The sequence below is a fragment of the Lissotriton helveticus genome, chromosome 1_2 (genome assembly GCF_964261635.1).
Source record: "Lissotriton helveticus chromosome 1_2, aLisHel1.1, whole genome shotgun sequence".
Classification (NCBI taxonomy): domain Eukaryota; kingdom Metazoa; phylum Chordata; class Amphibia; order Caudata; family Salamandridae; genus Lissotriton; species Lissotriton helveticus.
In genome coordinates, this window is record NC_136058.1 from 310266418 (window position 1) to 310286281 (window position 19864).

The 19864-nt window shown below is 46.1% G+C and overlaps 1 protein-coding gene across 1 annotated transcript in view; it reads right to left on the minus strand.

Annotated features, from left to right (window-relative positions):
- Nucleotides 1-19864, minus strand: part of LOC144802321 (HORMA domain-containing protein 1-like) — a 1664778-nt gene that overhangs the window by 226681 nt on the left and 1418233 nt on the right. The window contains exon 13 of the mRNA XM_078671804.1: nt 14644-14702. Within this exon, the coding sequence (XP_078527930.1) occupies nt 14644-14702 (59 nt within the window). The remainder of the gene's footprint in view (nt 1-14643; nt 14703-19864) is intronic.

Here is a 19864-nt window from a genome sequence, read left to right on the forward strand (position 1 = left end):
CTACTGACTGTACTAGGGGGTGCAGTTGCTTTAGGAGCTGTAGTGGCAGGAGTTTGTCCTCCTCTTTTGGTGCACTCACTAAACCAGTGAGATTTACTTTTGCAGTACTGGCACCACCTTTTTGACTGGCCTTCTTGAGTCTTCTTCTTCTGGGAAGCCTGACCCCCACCCTCTTTGGTTTGTTGGGGACCTGGTGAAGACTTCTGGTCATTTTGCTCATTCTTAACATTACCCTTCTGGTCTGCTTTCTTCTGACCACCCTGGTTCTGGTTCTGGTTCTGCTTGATCCTTGTCCTGACCCATTTGTCTGCCTTCTTTCCCAATTCTTGGGGAGAGGTCAGATCTGAATCAACAAGGTGCTGGTGCAGCAACTGGTTCTGACAATTGTTCAAAATTTGTTCTCTCATCATTAGATTATACAATCCTGTGTAATCTGTAACCTTGCTACCCAGCAACCAGCCCTCCAAAGCCTTAGTGGCACAATCCACAAAATCAGACCAGTCCTGAGACTGAGTTTTCTGGGTGTCTCTGAACAGCAACCTGTACTGCTCAGTGGTTAAACCAAACCCATCAACCAGTGTATTCTTCAGGACCTGGTAATTGTTAGCATCCTCCACTCTTGTAGTGAGAAGCTTATCTCTACCTTTACCATCAAAGGAGAGCCACAGTATAGCTGCCCACTGACTCTGGGGAATGCCCTGCACAGTGCAGGCCCTCTCCAGAGCAGCCATCCATTTCTGGATATCATCCCCTTGCTTAAAGGGGGGCACTATTTTAGTCAGGTGTTTAGTATCTAAACCCTTCTCTCTATCTCTTGGGAGATTGCTGCCACCAGTGGGAGCTAGCCCACTCATCTGCTGCTCTCTTGCCAGGGCAAGCTTCTCTTTGGCCAGGGCAATTTCTTCCCTTTCAATCCTCAGTTCAGCTTGTCTCATCCTAGCTTCATGCTCCCTTCTCTGAGGGGAAGTAAATCTCCTCTGTGGAGGATTCCTTCTCCCCTGAGAAGAGGCATTAGAGTGCAGAGACCTATTGGAGTCCCTAGAAAGAGATCTATCCCTCCTAACTCCAAGGTTAGGCCCACTTCGGGTTAGTACTGGGGGGCCCCCAGATCCTAGCCCAAGTAAGTCTAAGTTGGTCCTAGTTAGCCTTCTGACTACCTCAAGACCTTTGTCTACCTCATCCCCAGAGAGTACCTCCTGATCCTCCTCCTCAACTGCTGAATCAGTGTTGGGGAGATCTGGATCCCCAGAGGTTCCCTCTAAGGCTGGCATGTTCTCATGTAACTGAGAAAGCTTTCTGGCATTATATGTCTCTAAGAGACCTATCAGAAAGGGAGTGGTGGGGTTAGACCCCTGCTTCAGTTTTCTGGAGACACAGATTTGTCTCATCTCCTGGAAACTGAGAGCTGCATATCTTGAAGTGACCTGTGGAGGGTCAACACTGACCAGGGGAGTCTCAGTAGATTCTCCCTGGGTAGACATGCTTTTCTAGTGAGGTGTAAGTGGTGCACTTACCTACACTATATGTTTGCCTACTGATCCCTTGCTAGAGTTGTAGTTTAGGGTGTGCTAGGCCCTAGGAGCTACAACAGCTGGTTCAGTAGAACTCAGAGTATTCTAAGCTAAGTTATATGTACCTTTAGTACTTATGTGATCTTTCACAAGATATTCTTAGGGCATGTGTGGTAAAACAACAGCAAGCTCAAATCCCACCGCTGCCACCAATGTGAGAAGTTGGCCTGATGTGCAGTGTTCACTATTCTAGTGATCACTATATATCAGTCCAAACAACCCTTATTGATGATTGGTTGTAAGTCAACCTTATAGACCAGCTATCCTAGTAGCATGGATACGAGCAGTCTAAGGCTAAGACTCTAGAGGGCGTGTTAAGCCAGCTGTTTTACCATCACATTACCCCTTGAACACCCAGTGAAAGGACACCACACAAGTGTTATGAAAATAAACAGTGTATTTATTAGAATCACAACAACCCTGTACTCTTTATGAGGACAGGGTGCTAGGCACACAACAAAACTCTTACGAAAATACTTAAGTTAGCACGTTATACACAAATACCCGAGGGGCACGAAAAACCATATACTTTAAAAGTGGAATGCGAATTACTAGCAGGTAAGTAACAGTTCTAATAGGCTTTGGAATCGCTAGGACTGGACTAGGGAATCGGTAGATTACTACTAGGAGACCTAGGGGACTCGGGTGCAGAGTGTGCACTCTCACGCGGGATGCGGGACAAAGTCTATGGAGGCTAGTAAAGGCAAAGTTAGTGTTCACGGGCGAACCCGACCTGGTAGGAAGAAAACGACAGTGGATCCTGACCCTAGGATAGTGAGGCTATGCTGGGACACCGAAGTGCCGAAGTTACCTAGCCCAGGGGCTGCAGCTGCATAGGTCTGAAAAGACGTCGGGGATCTCGTTGCCGGACCAGGAGCCTGGAAGGAAGAAGTTGCTGGCAGGCGACCAGTGAAGAAAAGTTCGATGGATCCAAGCCTGGATCAAGGAAGAAGGAAACCTGAAAGCAGAGGGGACCAAGTTCTTGAATCACTAGCCAGTGATTACGTGGGCACCAGGATGGCACCGGGCGAAGTCACCGCAGTCAGGTGAGTGGGCGCTGCTGGGCTCTGCAGTCTCTCGGACCAGGAGGCGTTGTCGGCGACCAGGATGGAGGTGCGAGCTGTCCCACGAAGGTTCTTGCTGTCGACGTCGCTGGACCCAGGATTGGGCAACAAGTCTTGGCAAATGCAAGGCCCACGCGGTGGACCTAAAATGGCGTCTTGAGTGGACCAGGAGGGCCCAGGGTACTTCTCCGATGGAGGGAAGCAAGGGCCAGTCTGGAGCAACCAGACCAGCAACAGAAATGTCGTCGGGCGTCGTCAGGAAGGCCACAAGCCAGCGGGCTAGTAGCCAAACAACGCGGTGAGCAGCAAAAAGCAGAAGGGCCCCACGCAGATCGTGGAGATGCTGGGGGGCTGCACTTCGGTGCTGGAGCTGCTCAGGGTGGGGGCTTCTCGGACCCCAAAGCACTCACCAGGAATTCACTCGGCGGGCTTGCTGGAAAGAAGTCGTGCAGTCTTGAAGATGGCCGGTCCCTCGAGGTCTCGTCACACCCACGAATCTCAGCGTGACTGATGATGCAGGTAGAGGTCAGAGGTGCCAGGGAAGTCGGTTCTCGTCGAGCTGGGCAGTCGGATTCCGGAGGAAGGACTTGCAGCAGACCGCAGTGTTCCTGTAGATGGTGCCTGCGGATGCAGGGTGACTACTCCTTAGTCACAAGGGAGAAATCTTAGGAAGAAGTCTTGAGTTCCTTTCGTGGAAAGTAGTTTCAGGATTCAAAGATGATCTGATTTGGAAGGGGGCCAGTTCCTACCTTTATCCTGTAAAAAGGGGCTGGCACGCGACTAAGTCCTGCCCTATGGGTGGGACTAGGAGGGGGGTGGTTACACCCACTTCCTTGGCGGGCTTTTCCCCAGCACAGGGTCTGGAGTGACCCTGGAACTGGTTCCAGCCAGCCTATGCACCGTGAGCACCGGGGTGCCACGTGCAGTCACCTTCCTCTAAAGCCCTGCCTACCTACAATACACAAAACCCTGTCTGGGACGGTGCTGGCACCGCCCCTGGCAGGAAACCCTTTGTCCTTATCTCCTGCTCTGGGAGGACTCCCAGCAGCAGGAGGGCAGACTTGTGTCTCGGTGGCAGCATCCATTTTGTGGATGCTAAGGCTCTGTCTGACTTTAACCGGGGTTAGGGGTTACATACATGTCGTGTCCCTCTAGAAGGGTGGAATGCTAACCCCGTCGCCAGAATTGGCGAGGGGTTAGTATTCCAATTCGTATGACACCTTACTCGACATGTTTTGATAAAGCGATACCAGAGTTGGCACATAACCGCGAGGATTATAATGCACTTAAGAGTATATGGTATGCGATATCATGGAAACGGCTAAGGGATAGATCCCGAAAGCCGCAGACAGGCTCAGCTCATGCCAGAGCACCATCTCACACGATTCCAAGCACTCTGCCTTCAGGATTGTTAAGGCCTGCCATAGGAGTGACTGATAGGAGATCTGTGTGTCCATTTTAGGGTTAGATATAGGTATACTATATCTAAAGCAAAGGGTGAGTACACCACCTTGCCCCAGCTGTCGTGCAGCCAGTTGTGTCAGTTTTAGTTAGTCAATCCAGGGGTGGCATAATACATGCTTCAGCCCCTGGGAGACTTCTGGGTGCACCTCAGCCCTGGGTACAGGGACTTGGAGAGGGCCCAGGGCCAATTCAGTACCTGAGTACAATTTGGATAGAGAGAACAGCTAGGCTGTGGGTCTGATTAGCAGGCCCACAGCCAGGGAAAGTCGTAAACCAGTGCAGCAAAAAAAGCAAAAATCTGGGTGATCATAGGATTGCAGACCCTACTCTCCTACAATGTGCATACCAGCGAAAGATGGCGGGAAGGAGAAAGGCTCACCTCACTGGAATAGATGGCGAAGCACAGCCTGGCCCACTGCTGCATCCTGCATCAGTTCCGTATCCAGGCAGTAGTGTCTGGTGAAGGTATGCGGCGACTTCCAAGTCGCTGCCCTGCAAATGTCCAGTATTGGCACCCCAGCGAACAGTGCTGCCGATGTGGACACAGCTCTCGTAGAATGAGCTCTTACTTTGGAGTGCAATGGCCGCCCGGCTTTGTTGTGACAAAAAGCAATTACGGAAGATATCCATCTTGAATTACTTTGTTTGGAAAGTGGCATGCCTTTCCTCATTCTACTAAAAGCGATGAAAAGCTGATTCGTTTTCCTGAAATGTTTTGTCTTATCAAGGTAAAATTTAAGACACCTCTTCAGGTCCAAAGAGTGCAGGGTTCTTTCAGCTGCAGTGCTGGGATTTGGGAAGAATGAGCGGAGGACTACAGGCTCATTTAAATGGAAATCCGACGGGACCTTAGGAATAAACCGAGGATTAGTTCTTAAAACCACTCTGTCTTCCTTAAACTGCATGAAGGGATTTTGTATGGAAAGAGCCTGTAGTTCGCTGACTGAGGTCAGTGCCAGTAGGAGTGCTGTTTTCCAGGAGATGTATTTGACATCTGCTCTATGAATGGGCTCGAACGGGTGTTTCATCAATTGGTTGAGGACCACATTGAGATGCCATGTTGGTAGAACCCTTCGTGGCCGAGGAAAGGATCTGTAGAGTCCCTTAAGGAATTGTTTTATTAACCTGTGTGACCAGAGAGAGGGCCCTTTTGAAGTTCTTGTATACCGGGAAGTCGCCGCCAAATGAACTCTGATGGAGGCGTGCGCAATCCCGACTGTTGCCAGGTGTAGCAGATATGGTAGTAACTGCTCCGGAGTAGCCTGAAAGGGATGAAGACCTTTGTCCTTACACCAAATGCAAAAGCGTTTCCACTTTAAGGAATAGGTTTTGTTTGTGCTCTCTGCTCTTGCCTTCGCGAGGACATCTTTGCACTCCTGCGGGATGTCTAGTTGGCAGAACTCTCTGTACTCAGGAGCCAAGCCGACAACCTGAGTGATTTCAGATTCAGGTGTTGGACTTGGCCGTTGGACATAGTGAGCAGGGATGGATGTTGACCCAGACGGATTGGCTGGTGAACTGAGAGGCGATGGAGGTCCCTGAACCAATGCTGCCTCGGCCAGAATGGGGCAATCAGAATCAGGGTGCAGTGCTCTGTTTTCATATTCCTGAGGACTCTTGGTATCAGGGGGAATGGCGGAAAGGCGTACGCAAACACGCTGCGCCAGGCGATGGAAAATGCATTTCCGAGGGACCTTAACTGGGGATGCCAACTTGCGAAGTTGCGGCATTTGACGTTCCCCCTGGTGTTAAATAGGGTGATCTGCGGTGTCCCCCATTCCGAAAAGATGTGATTTAGCACCTCTTGTGCGAGCTCCCATTCGTGGGACATCGATCTCTGTCTGCTTAGAGCATCTGCTATGACGTTGTCCTTGCCTGGGACATACTCCGCTGTTAATGTGATACTGTGGAGCACAAGCCAGTTCCAGATTTTCTGCGATTCGCGAGATAGTGTGAGCGAACGCGTTCCTCCCTGTTTGTTCAAGTAGTGCATTGTCGTCGTGTTGTCTGTCCTGACAAGCACTGGAGAGTTCTTGATGTGCGGTAGGAAAGCCTGCAGAGATAGAAAAACTGCCCTCAGCTCTAGGAGGTTGATATGGAGCTGCTTTTCCTGGTCCGTCCACCTGCCGCTGATCTGCAACTCTTGGAGGACCGCTCCCCATCCCTCTAGGGAGGCATCCGTAGTTATCACATGTGGAGCTGCAGGAAGCAGGAATGGTAGCCCTTGCGAGAGGTTCTTGGGTGACCTCCACCAGAGCAAGGCCTTGGTCATTTGTTGAGTTATCACAATGCGATCCTCGAAAGAACCTGTGCTTTGAGTCCATTGCCTGGTCAAGGCCTCCTGCAGTGGGCGCATTCTGAGCCGACAGTGGGGAATAAGCAGGATACACGAGGACATCATCCCCAAGAGGGACTTGAAAGTACGGACCAGTAAGCTTTTCTTCGAGGCTACTGCAGTGGCCAGAGTGATAAGCTTGTGCTTCCTCTCCTGAGATGGGAATGCTTTTGAACATTCCGTATCCAATGTTGCCCCGAGAAAGATAAGAACTCGGGAGGGCTGTAGAGTAGACTTCTCGTGATTGAGCGTCAGGCCCAGATGCTGGAAAAGATTGAGACAGGCGCTGGAGGACTTGGTTGCGCCCTTCATAGATGGTGCTTTCACCAGCCAGTCGTCCAGGTATGGGAGGACATGGTGTCCATGCTGTCGTAGGAAAGCAGTCACTGGGGAGAGGCACTTGGTGAATATCCGAGGTGCCGATTTGAGGCCGAATGGGAGGACACAGAATTGATAGTGTTGACCCGCCACTGAGAATCTGAGGAATTTCCTGTGGCCTTTGTGAATAGGGATGTGGTAGTATGCGTCTTGCAGATCTAAAGACGTCATAAAGTCCCCTTCCTCTAGTGACCCCAAGATCTCCTGGATCGTGACCATACGGAACGATTGACTCTTCAAGAATGCGTTGAGCGGCCTGAGGTCTAAGATGGGCCTCCATTTCTTCCCTTTCTTTTGTATCCGAAAGAAGCGGGAATAAAATCCCTTTCCTCTGTGCGCTGATGGTGCTCGCTCTATTGCTCCTTTCTTCAACATTGAAGAGACCTCTTGAAGGAGTAATCGTAAATTCCTGTGGTGAAGTGTGCGAGGAGGAGTTGTCGGGGGAATTGATTTGAATTCCAACGAATGTCCGAATTGGATCAATTGGTGCACCCACCGATCTGTTATAATTGATCTCCAATTGTCGAGGAAGTGTGTCAGTTTTCCTCCAAGTCTGAAAAAATGAGATTGTGGATGGACTGGCTGTTGGAAACGGTCATTGGCGTCCGCCAGTGGGTTTCCTTTGGCTTTTTCCCCTGTAGTTGGACCTTCCATACGAGGTCTGGCGACCTTGTTGCTGCTGTCGCTGTTGGTATTGCGATCGGCCTTGATTATAGGAGTATGTGGATTTGTTCTGGTAAGATCCTCTGTAAGAGGACTGACCTCTACCTCTGCTCCCTCGAAAGGACTGGTTCCTAAACTGTAGAGTGCCAAGCGGCCTACTAGCGCAATGGAATTGGCCACTTTCACAGTCATGGACGACGTGGTGGAAAAGCGTTTGCCAATACTGTCTAGTTTCCTGCCCTCCTTGTCCGGTGGAGCTGACAATGGAGATGACGGATTCCTAGAATTCTTCTGTGCCGCCAGGGTAACCACAGAATCTGGCTTGGGATGCCCAGTATGGCAGGCTGGCGCTGTCGTGGGTGCCTTGTACTTTTTGTCCAGCCGTGGCACCACTGAGGAGACCGAGGCTGGTGTTTGCATTAGCTGTTTCCCCTGCTCCCATATGTGGTCAATGATAGGAATTGATCTGGCTGTTTTCCTAACCGGGTCTTTAAAATCATACAGGAAACAGTCTGTTTCATGGGATTCCATCGTCATATGGAATCTTGTGGCCGCTCTTTCCACTAAGTTGTGAAATCTGCCAATGTCCACTGACGGTGAGTCTGAGGTAGTGGGCTCAGGTGTGGCAGGAGATGGAGCGATGTAGTCCTCATCGTCTCTATGGTCAGACTGGTCGTCTCGGACCTCTCCATCCTCTGGTTCTTCGACTTCCTCGTCAGAAGACGGGATATTCTGCACTGGTTCTCTTTCCTGACGGATCACTAAAGGTGATGGTCTAGGCCGTGAAGATGGTGTCGGTCCAGATGTAGCTGGATTTGTCCCTATTGATGGAGCAGTGGCTGGTTCAGGAAATCGCTGCTTGTAGTCTTGAATCAAGAACTGCAAGTCTGAAACTATAGACACCGGAAGGCATACCATTGGCGTGACTTGCGTCTGGACATGCGAATGCTCAGTCTCTTCTGTAAATTCCACTTCATCCCCATCATCATCAGTGCTTTGGCACTTCACTATGAGATCTGAAGGACTGGTGGCCTGTCCGTACTGGTTTTCGTCTGAGTCTTCGTCCTGCAGTAGACAAGATGGGGGCAACTTTTGCACCCTACTGGGAGACGTTACGTCTGGTGTTATTGACTTTTTTGTGCTCTTCTTCGTTGGTGGAATCGTAGACGGCTGAATGGCAGCTGACGACGGAGAATTCAGCTCCGATTGTTTCCATAGCGTCGACGATGACGTCGTCGACGGTGTCGTCGTCGACTGAATTTCAATCGTCGTCGATGGTGCTTGCGACGACGGCACCTTCGTTGACGGCACCGTCGTCGATGGTGCACTCGTCGACGGTGTCTTGGTCGTCGTCGATGTCTTCGTCGACAACACGCTCGTCGACGAGGATGTCTTCGTCGACGGTGTCGACGGTTTTGGTTTCGTCGTCGACGCTGATGTCGTCGTCGACGATATCTTTATCATCGTCGATGGTTTCTTAATGAGGATAATCGACGACACAGGCTTACCCGCCGTCGACGATGGAGTAGTCGTCGTCGTCGAAGAGAAGGCTGACGACGCCGTCGTCGTCGACACCGTCGTCGTCGACGTTAAAACATAGACTGGAGACACAGTCTTCTTCAGCGCTGAGGAAAGCGTCGACAAAGTCGTCGTCGACGACAGCGAAGGCTTCCTGAAGGCAGGAACTTCCTTGTCATACATTGTAGATTTTGCCCCTGAAGACTTCTTGACAGTCTTTTTAGGAGGAAGTCTGTAGGGCTAGGGGAAGCAACCCTTGGCCTCTTCAAGGATAATTTAGAGGAAACAGAAGCTATCTCACCGTCCTCTGAAGACTCCAGGTTGTCTCTGGTTTTCAGCCTGTTCAACAAGAGGAGCAGCCGCCCTTCTCTGTCTTTTAGAGTTTTTGGAGAGAATGTTCTACAAATTCTACATTCCTTAGGTGAATGGTCTGGATAAAGACAGTATAAGCAGGTTTCATGCTTATCGTCGATGTGGAGCCTCTTCTTACCACAAGAAGAGCAAGCTCTGAAGAGACCCTTCTTCTGCTGATCAGCCATGGTAGATTTATGAAGAAAATATCCAATTTCTGTGAAGAAAAGAGTTTAAACAAGGAAACCTGAGGAGAACTCAGGTGGAGACTCCCTAGCACAACGTGCGGTAGAAAATCTGAGAGACTGAGGCTCCTGACAGGAAGGTTCTAGAGGGAGGTGGTAGCTGATTGGCTACCTTCTGGAGTTTGGTCCTTTTTACAAAAGGACATAGATAGGCTACTAAGGCGAGGCCCTTAGGCCTATTTTTCTCAATGTATGTCTATAGGACATTACTTTTCTATGTACCGGAGACTCCCGTCTCGACGACGGGGAATGATTCAGGCATGTGAATCTATGAAAGACACCCATAATACTGGATAACTGACGATTTCTTCTGCAGCACTTTTTCCTGTTTTTCCCCAAAAAACTAAGGGGCACATTACCAACAAGTAGTGATAATTATTGCTAAATAGGCTTAGCGACGATTTTTTTATCGCTGCCTATCGCTGGATATGTTAGCGGAGAAAACATGCTATTAGCAACGTTTTTCTCCATTGTGCGAAAATATCCAGCGATAGCGGCGAAATGCGTGAATATCGCTGAGATTACAGTGATATTCATGCATTAGCATTAGGATCTTATATATTAAGATTAAGAGAACCCCATTGTCACTGAATATTTGCATACATTTGTTTAGTCCAAGCTGGCCCTGAAGAAGGTGAACTCAAATAAAAGATCACCGAAACGTACGTAGGCCGTACGCATACTAAGACCCTCGAATATGGCAAATTGAAAAATCCCAAGAACTACACTGGAGAGGAAATCTAAATTGAGTTTACAACAAGAATACACTGACTATCCTATGATTAAAGACAGACCTAAATCATACCACGAGGAGTCTTGTATTGGACATTGATATAGTATCACAAAGTTTGCAATTTTTTATGTATTTTGTCACTGTTGTGTGTATGTGTGTAAGTATGAGTATGTATGATGTGATGTATGTTCATATCTGCACATAAGAGAAAAATGAGGGGTTCGACCGAGAACTACAACTTCACCTAACATGTTGTACCTCAACAAACGCACGTTAATTGATATTTAGTTGTATTTATTATGTTTTTCATGTGAAAGAAAATTGCAGAAAATCCAAAAAAGTATATATTTTTGTACAATCATGAATAAATTGATATAAAACAGCAAATATGTGAGAATTCTATAGTGTCAAGATCTGCATCCTATGTATAAATAATTAACTTAATTGCCAAGAGTGTTGAATGATATCCAGGTCATATAAGAGGTTTTTTCCCATGTTCTTGCACTATTAGTTACTCCCACCTCTTGACCACAAATATAATACGGAGTACCCTTGTTCCTATTGCTTATTAGCAACGTTTTTCTCCATTGTGCGAAAATATCCAGCGATAGCGGCGAAATGCGTGAATATCGCTGAGATTACAGTGATATTCATGCATTAGCGACGAAATGCTCTTAGCCATGTTATCCACCTCCCATTGGATAACATGGCTAAGAACTGGTCTGAGCAGGTGTTGTTTTTTGGCGATAGCGGGAATATTTCCATCGCTACGCCTGCCTTGCTAATAGGCGATAGCGACGTTAGCGACTGCTTTCAGTCGCTAACACGTTGGGTACGCCCACTTTGCATGTCATTAGCCATAAATATCGCTGACATGCAATGCGGGCCTCAAACAGCTGGCTATCGCCTAAAAGCTGTTGCTAACATAAGTTAGCGACAGCTTGCTAATAGAGCGATAGAATTATCGCCGCTTAGCGGCCGAAAACGGCCGCTAAACCGGCGATAATTGCCTATCGCCACCCTTGGTAATATGCCCCTTAATGTAGCAGTATTTTGGCTAATTTCTGGGTCCCCTCCAGGGGAATCCACAAATCCTGGGTACCTTTAAAATCCTCAGGATGTTGGAAGAAAAGGATGCAAATTTGATGTGGATACCTTATGAGGACAAAAAGCTACAGGGGCCTAAGTGCGAACATCCCAAATAACCAAAAAACAGGATTAGCACTGGGGGAGGAAAGGTCTAGCAGTGAAGTGGTTCAATAAAAATTTATATTTGTGTATCTTTTTCAGCAATATTTGTCAACAATATTTTTCCCAATACCTTTGTACTTATTATTCTAAGTAGAGGAACACAATATTCAGGTAACTTATATATATTCTGTAAGTTTGAAGGTATCAATGTAGCATAAACATACATGTGAAGAAGCATCCAACAGTGGAATGATAATCAACCCTGGGCATAGTACTAGCACATACAAAAACTGTGCTTAATCACATAGTGTAGCAACTAAATCAACAACATCCTCAGATGATTTGATAAAGCAATTGTACATGCTAAAAAGCACATAACCAATTCACAAAAGGGAACTTTTTCAATGAAAACATTAAGCAATGAGAGAGGTGACCAACCTAGGGGGAGGACCAAGCAGATGCCTTGAACAAAAAGAGCATAAACAAAAAGCACATCTTGTTGAACTTCAGTGGTGGTCCCATTCTCTTAGAACCAACCCAAGCACAGTTATTGGCAAAAAAACAATCTCAACCAAAGGCCCTGCAAAGCATTATGGGACGAGATTAGCAGTAGACAGTGAATATTATAGTATCCAATATCAAAATAATTCTACAAAGAGCTGCAGTTCAACTAGTGGTTACTAGATGTCCCTCACGAGTCAAATGCAAAAGCACTGAAATTATTCTTACATCAAGCTGCGGTTCTACTAGCCGTTACTAGATGTCCCTCACGAGTCAAATGCAAAAGCATTGAAACCCTTTCATCAAGCATTTGCATTTGACTCGTGAGGGACATCTAGTAACGACTAGTTGAACTGCAGCTCTTTGCAGAATTATTTTGATATTGGATACTATAATATTTACTGCCCACTGCAATCTCCCATAATGCTTTGCAGGGCCTTTGGTTGGGATTGTTTTTTTTGCCAATAACTGTGCTTGGGTAGGTCAGAATGGGACCACCACCGAATTGTTCAACAAGATGTGCCTTTTGTTTTTAAGGCATCTGCTTGGTTCTCTCCCTAGGTTAGGGAGGATCCCAAAATCATCACCTCTCTCACTGCTTGCAAAATTTTCAGCTTGACTTTTGTGAAAGTACTGTATCCTCTTAGCATATGAAGATATAGTTATTTTATCATAATTGGCACTGTGCAAGATGCCATTTGCTATTATTTCACAGTGCAGACAAGTACTCAGTGCCATCAGCTACACAACTACGCCCAGGGTTAATGATAATCATATAATAGCATACAAGGTGATTCAAAAAGCGAGTTCTTATCTGCCATGTAAGTATGTTATTGTGTAACATACAAAGGTATCAAGGTTTCAAATAACATTCTCCAAAGAAACGTTAGGACTGTAATCAGATACAATTTAATCAGCGTGTGCCATATGCTTTACAACAGTTGCTCAAAGAATAAACTGGGGGAAGGACTAATGAGTCTGGCTGTTTCCTCTGTATCAGATATAATGAGTCGCACTGTCCATAATGTCGAGGTTAGGTGATAGAAATGAAAGAGTTAGTATACACTCTGGGGAGGGAAGGAATGGGAGGGCGAAGGGATGCAATGGAAAGGTTCAAGTCAGTGGTCCCCAAGGCGTTATTCACGGGTGTGGTGTCTTGAGAGTCTAGTATAAGGGTTGGGAGAGAGAGAGAGGGCTATAAAGTAAGTGACTGATCATGACGGAATGCTCCGATAAGACGGCACAGCAAGGGCAAAAGGCCTACAGCTTGAAAGTGGGGTCACACTACGTCATGCTGGGGGGAAGGAACAGCAGGGCAACTTCACGTTTGTCTAGCAGAAGCCCCATTGCAGTAAACTGTCTAGTACTTTTAGGAAGGTCTTGTACGTAACCCAGGAGGGCAATAAGGGGATCTGCTTCTAGGTCAATCTCTAACATTTGGGTTAGCCGGGAGGAAATCTCACACTAGTGGTAAAAAAAAATATTTTTTACCACAATATTGTGCCAGTGGACCCATTTTACATACTGATGAAGCATGTTCTATTCTATAGAGTCATTGTTTTGTGTAGCCAAAATCAATGCTCAGATATCATCCGAATATACACTACAGAAACACTGATTTTTGCTGCTGCCAATCAACAGAGGTCACCCCAAAAACAAAGCAGGCAAAACAGCAAACCGTTACAGTATGGTGAGACGGCATCTCAGGTCAAATTAGCACCACCCCTAACAGTTCTTTAAATGTGGCTAATACTGCATTACTGTAGGAAACACAGCTTAGTGCACATTAGAAGCTACTAATCCATTCACTAAAAGAGAACAAACTAAGGGGCATATTTACAAGGGCTTACAAAGCCAAAAAAGCGGAGATAAAACCAGAGCCCTATTTACAAGAGGGTGCTAACATGCATAATAGCATGTTAGCACCCTTTTCCCCAACGACTCCCTTTGCATCTCCATGGAGATGAAAAGTGGGCGTTACCCAGATGGACTACCTTGTAAATATCGCAGATGTTTACATCGCAGTATTTACAAGGCAGCCCACCTGAATTTAGCACACATTAGATTTTGGCGAAAACTGCAGTTTTCGCCAAAATCTAACGCTGCTAAAATCCTAACTTAGCCATCCCTTACATAGGGGGTGGATTATGCAGATATGACCCTGTGGGTCGTATCAGCAAGGTTATCGCCTTGCAAGGTTATCGCCCTTTTGCAGGGAACATCGCTGGAAAACCAACGATGTTCCCTGCAAAAGGGCGATGACCTCCCTATCTCTGGAATTGTTATCGCCCTGGAGTAACGCGTTGTTAATTACGCGCTACCAGGGCGATAAAACCCTGAGATGGACGGCGATAATAAAACAGTCGCTCAGCACGGTCAGAGACGATTATCTCTGGCCGTTGTTAATATGCCCCAAAATTGGTATAAACGCATAGCACAATTATAAGTTAATTACTGGTTATCTTTTTAAGCAATTAGAGTTTCTGCCAGAGAAACAATAACGCGTACATCATAACCCACACATTTATTATGTGTATATATTTACCTTGCTGTTTATATATGTCTTTTATGATTGTTTATCACCGAATTAAGACTAATTGAATTGAATATATACATATACTCATTTTACCTCTTGCTTTTCCTTTACAAAGTCTTCCTGCGTGTCTTCAATTTCACCCTCCATATAATCTTAAAATAGAAATTCAAAATTGAGTTTTAGCAATGGCGCAGCAAAGTGGAGGTTTGTGTCACACCCATTCCAAATGATCAAATTGCCACCAAACAAGTCAAACCTTGTGCATGGTTAGTACATCTGAGACACAAGGGAAAGAGACAGGGCATGAGAGAACGCGCAAAATGCATATGCATATTATATTTATCATCACAAATTAACACATTCGCCTGTCTACTTTTATTGTATTTTTTCATTGGTGTATTCATATCCATTCAAATATCTGGTAAAAGGCATTTGCAAGCTTGTATATCGCAAAACTTGCTGTGTTGTTTATTTTTCTGTTCACATTCGTCTATTGCTGCATGTAATTAACTTTAGCAAGGAACAGTGACATGCAAGGAATGGCTGGTATATATGTTTACTTGATAGTTCATATAGACAAGCGTTGCTGTATGTCAACATGACTACTGTTTGCACTGAACTGCAAAACAGTAATTTACAGCAACGAAGATGGGGCTGCTTTAGGCAAACATTGTGTGAGCTCAATTGTCACACATTTTCTGTTCTTGGTGTTAATTAACACGTCAGAAAATATATTTTACACACTCTTTAGTGATCACTGTGCATTATCTCAGCATGTATAAATGATTTTGCAAGGCTCTGTATCAGAGAAACTGGAGAGATACCACTGAAGCATTATTGTCTGTCTGCTTACTGAAATCTGAACAAAAAAAGAAAAGTTACTTACCAGTACACTGTGGTTCTCCAATATTGAAATCTTTCATAGATTCACATGCTTTCCATGGCAATTATGGTTGTGGTTTTGTCAGAAGGTGAATGGAAGGATTAGTCAGTGAATGGATGGATGGAAGCATGATTGCAATATGGGTGACAGAGTGCATGTATGAACCCATCAGTGACACAAAAGGCTCTTTCTTTCATAAGTCAAACCTATTGGCATTGTCAGTGCTGGCCTAACGTTTACATTAGTCAGTCTTTGAAGGGAGGAGAGGTTTGCTCCAGCTCTGCTCCAGTAAATGTTAGACAGGACAGTAAGCAGTGTTTCGCCAGTATTGATTCTTTCATGGATTCACATGCTTAATAAATCTTCCCATCATCATGGTGGGAGTCACATTGTAATTACAACAAGCAGTGCTATATATGTAGGAAAGTGCCCCTTTTTAAGTCGACCCTAGAGTCAGTACACAAGCGCTACTCTGCTAGACTTGTTGTAGTGGAGTAGGGAATAGAAGCCCCGCCCATATTTGCAATTGCCTTGTGTCATTGTCCTTCCTAAATGCTGGCTTCTGAATCCTAAATAGCCTTGTTAGTCCCTCCTTAGTACCGCCTCGTCTTCATTTGTCACCACCCAAGGCAACTGGCCCTTTTTCTTCTGTTGTGACACAGTACCTGTTATGTAGTCTTTCAGCACTATTTTCTTTATTGAGTTTCTCTTACTGCAGGCACAATGTGCTTTGGTGCCTTTACAACCCGCCCTCGCTCCCGTTGTCCATGCCTTCTTTACCCCCCTCCGTGCCTTCTTTAACACCCCTGCAAAGAGAATTGTATACAGTCCTGTACATAGGTAAATGAAGCCTAGCGTAAATAATACACAGTTTCTGGTTAGGGTACCAACGCAACCACCTCAGCAAGCACTCTGTGAAAGTACCCTGAATGGTGAGCCTTATTGGTGCGTTTTATGGCTGTGGAGTGTGCTGTGAGTACCTGCAGTTCACCACGGAAAAAGTGTCCGTGATCCAGGTTGGATGAAGATAAAAAATGGCACCCAGCATGACAAAAATAGGCTGACTGGTACTCAGTGAGTTGACAAAAAAGTGAGGTCACATTGCAGCCATAGATGTCAAGTACCGCAGAGGGAACAAAGACAACCCTTAAGTCTTAGGTACACTGCTTCAAACATATGCTGAAGGCTATAGGAGAGCAGGGACCCAGATGAATAGCAGTCTCTGACTGTAATGGTAGCTAAGTGGCAAAAGAAACAACAATTCTATATAAGAAATTTTCTTGGATGGTCACTTTTTCACAGTCCCCATGAATTAAGGAATCAAAATATGAACACTATCATAAATTGTCCTTGGGTGCAGAATCGTTCCTTCTAACTCCCACCCCCACCCCCTGGTGAGTTAGAGAACCCCCACAATCCACTTGTAATACATAACAAAATAGATCTTCCCTTGCACCTCACAGGGTGCCCTAAACACAGGTAGTAAAGGAAGCAGATTGGGAGCTTAAAGACTGGGTACGAAGCAAATCAGCAGCCAGATGCGTCTGGTTTTGAGAGACAGGCTGGTCAGTCCCCTCTCGAGTGAGAGATGGGAGCAGTGGCAGCTTTCTCTCTAATGACTGAGGATGATCCATTTCCCCCCTCTGGCCCCCTCCAACATAGTAACAGTAACATGAGGAACAGTTAGACCTCTCATTACCAAGTCTACCCCCCCAACCCGCCTTCATGAGAAATGGCAAAAGATTCCTAATATGCCCTTCCCTTGTAAGAGGATGGGGTATTCAGTCAATCCTCAAGTGGGAAGAGACCTTTAACCTAAGGATCTTGTGCTCCTCTCTGAAATATCCACCCCTTCCTAATCTATCAGGTCACCATCTTTGCCTGATGATAGGTGGAGGTGGTGTTTGACTGTGTACCTATGACAGGGTTTGGGTATATAATTGTATTGTATTGAGAACTTATATAGCACGAACTGTCACCCTATGGGTATCCTGGCGCTTAGACTTGGAAGATAACCACCACAGGAACAGACCAGTTTGTAAGTGGGAAGTCCTAGTGTTCAGCCCTTGGAAACAACCAGGTTTTCAGGCTCTTCCTAAAGCAGATCAAAGAGTTGGCCTGCCTGATATTCTGGGGCAGCTCATTCCATAGGCGTGCGGCTGCCACACCAAAAGCTCTGCCCCATCCTAGATTTCTTAAATCTGGTAGTCATTACCAGATTTGCACTGGAGGAGCGAAGCTGCCTCTTGGGCTTATACCAGGTGAATTTTTCCTGCAGTGGGACTGGGCCAAAGTCATGTACTGCTCTGAACACAATGTAGAGAAATTTAAAACAGACTCTTTCCTTAATGGGCAGCCGATGAAGATCTCTCAAGGCCAATGCCGTGGAGGACCTACGCTTCCTATTTAACACCAGCTTTGCTGCCATGGACTGGGCTCTCTGCAACCACTGCAGGATAAATTGTGGTGCTCCCAGATACAGATAATAAGGGTTTTTATGTTAGGTCACAAACTAAAATAGGTCTACTGCTCCCAGAAGCCTACTTAGATGGGCTGCTCGGGACTCACTCCCTGGGACTACTGCCTGCCCGTAAAAAATATTTTTGCATGCATTTGCAAAGGGGAAGGGGTCGCCTGGAGACCCCTTCCCATTTGTGATTGCATTACCACTTACTTGAAGTAGGTGGTAAGGATTAGTTACTTACCTTACGACGGTATTTAGCGTGGGCAAACGGATTTTAGACCCGTTTGCGGATGCTAAAAACCTAGGGCCCATATACAAAACCTATTTTGCGAGTCATTAATCAATTAGCGACTGGCAAAATAGGTTTTGCGACTCGCTATTAGGAAGGGGTGTTCCCTTCCTAATAGCGAATCATGAGCCATGTATGAATGTTTTGCAACGGCAATTTGAGGTTGCAAAACACTGGCAAATTCTCATCAAGGGGATACTCATCAATAGTCATAATCTATGAATAATCCCCGCCCATGTGCGGGATACTGGGGCATATAGAAAAAAAAAAAGAAGCAGAAGCAGAGTTTTCGGGTGTGACCAAAGTTTTTTTTCCCTCCGGGAGTCAAACGTTGTTGAAATACATATCGGCGTGGTTCTGCCGAAGGTCAAACACCGCCACAAGAGCGCCTCAGCTCTCCCGCCTGAACCATCTGGTTGGACTCGGAAATCCGAAAATAGGGAGAGTGGTGCCGCCGAGTACTGGATCTCGGTATTGGATTTGGTGTCAGTTTCAAAAGCAGACTGACCGGGGAAAACTCTCTGCCTAATTGATGGACAAATGTGCAAACAAGCGCCGATAAGGACGACAGCATACTGCTCTACCCACTGGAGGGTTGCAATTACTAAACAGCCTTTTGAATCACAGGTCTGAGCAGGTGTCCAAAAATAAAAGTCATCACGGAAAAAGGAGACACACGAAATAAAGGAGAAGAGACTTGAAAAAAATCGGACTGTGAAACAAAATGACTGGGACAAATGTACAACCACAAGTCCCACAATACATTTCAAAACGGAAGTGATTCCATAAAAGAATGCCATTGGAGGCAAACGAAATGAATTCAAAACACTGGACTGTGGTTGGTTTTAGAGCGAGGCCTACCTTTGAAGAAGTTCCAGGGTGGAACGAAACATGTTGGGATTGTGCCATAAGCTGCTGAATTTCCATCAATAAAAGAAGCAGAAGCAGAGTTTTCGGGTGTGACCAAAGTTTTTTTTCCCTCCGGGAGTCAAACGTTGTTGAAATACATATCGGCGTGGTTCTGCCGAAGGTCAAACACCGCCACAAGAGCGCCTCAGCTCTCCCGCCTGAACCATCTGGTTGGACTCGGAAATCCGAAAATAGGGAGAGTGGTGCCGCCGAGTACTGGATCTCGGTATTGGATTTGGTGTCAGTTTCAAAAGCAGACTGACCGGGGAAAACTCTCTGCCTAATTGATGGACAAATGTGCAAACAAGCGCCGATAAGGACGACAGCATAATGCTCTACCCACTGGAGGGTTGCAATTACTAAACAGCCTTTTGAATCACAGGTCCGAGCAGGTGTCCAAAAATAAAAGTCATCACGGAAAAAGGAGACACACGAAATAAAGGAGAAGAGACTTGAAAAAAATCGGACTGTGAAACAAAATGACTGGGACAAATGTACAACCACAAGTCCCACAATACATTTCAAAACGGAAGTGATTCCATAAAAGAATGCCATTGGAGGCAAACGAAATAAATTCAAAACACTGGACTGTGGTTGGTTTTAGAGCGAGGCCTACCTTTGAAGAAGTTCCAGGGTGGAACGAAACATGTTGGGATTGTGCCATAAGCTGCTGAATTTCCATCAATAAAAGAAGCAGAAGCAGAGTTTTCGGGTGTGACCAAAGTTTTTTTTTCCCTCCGGGAGTCAAACGTTGTTGAAATACATATCG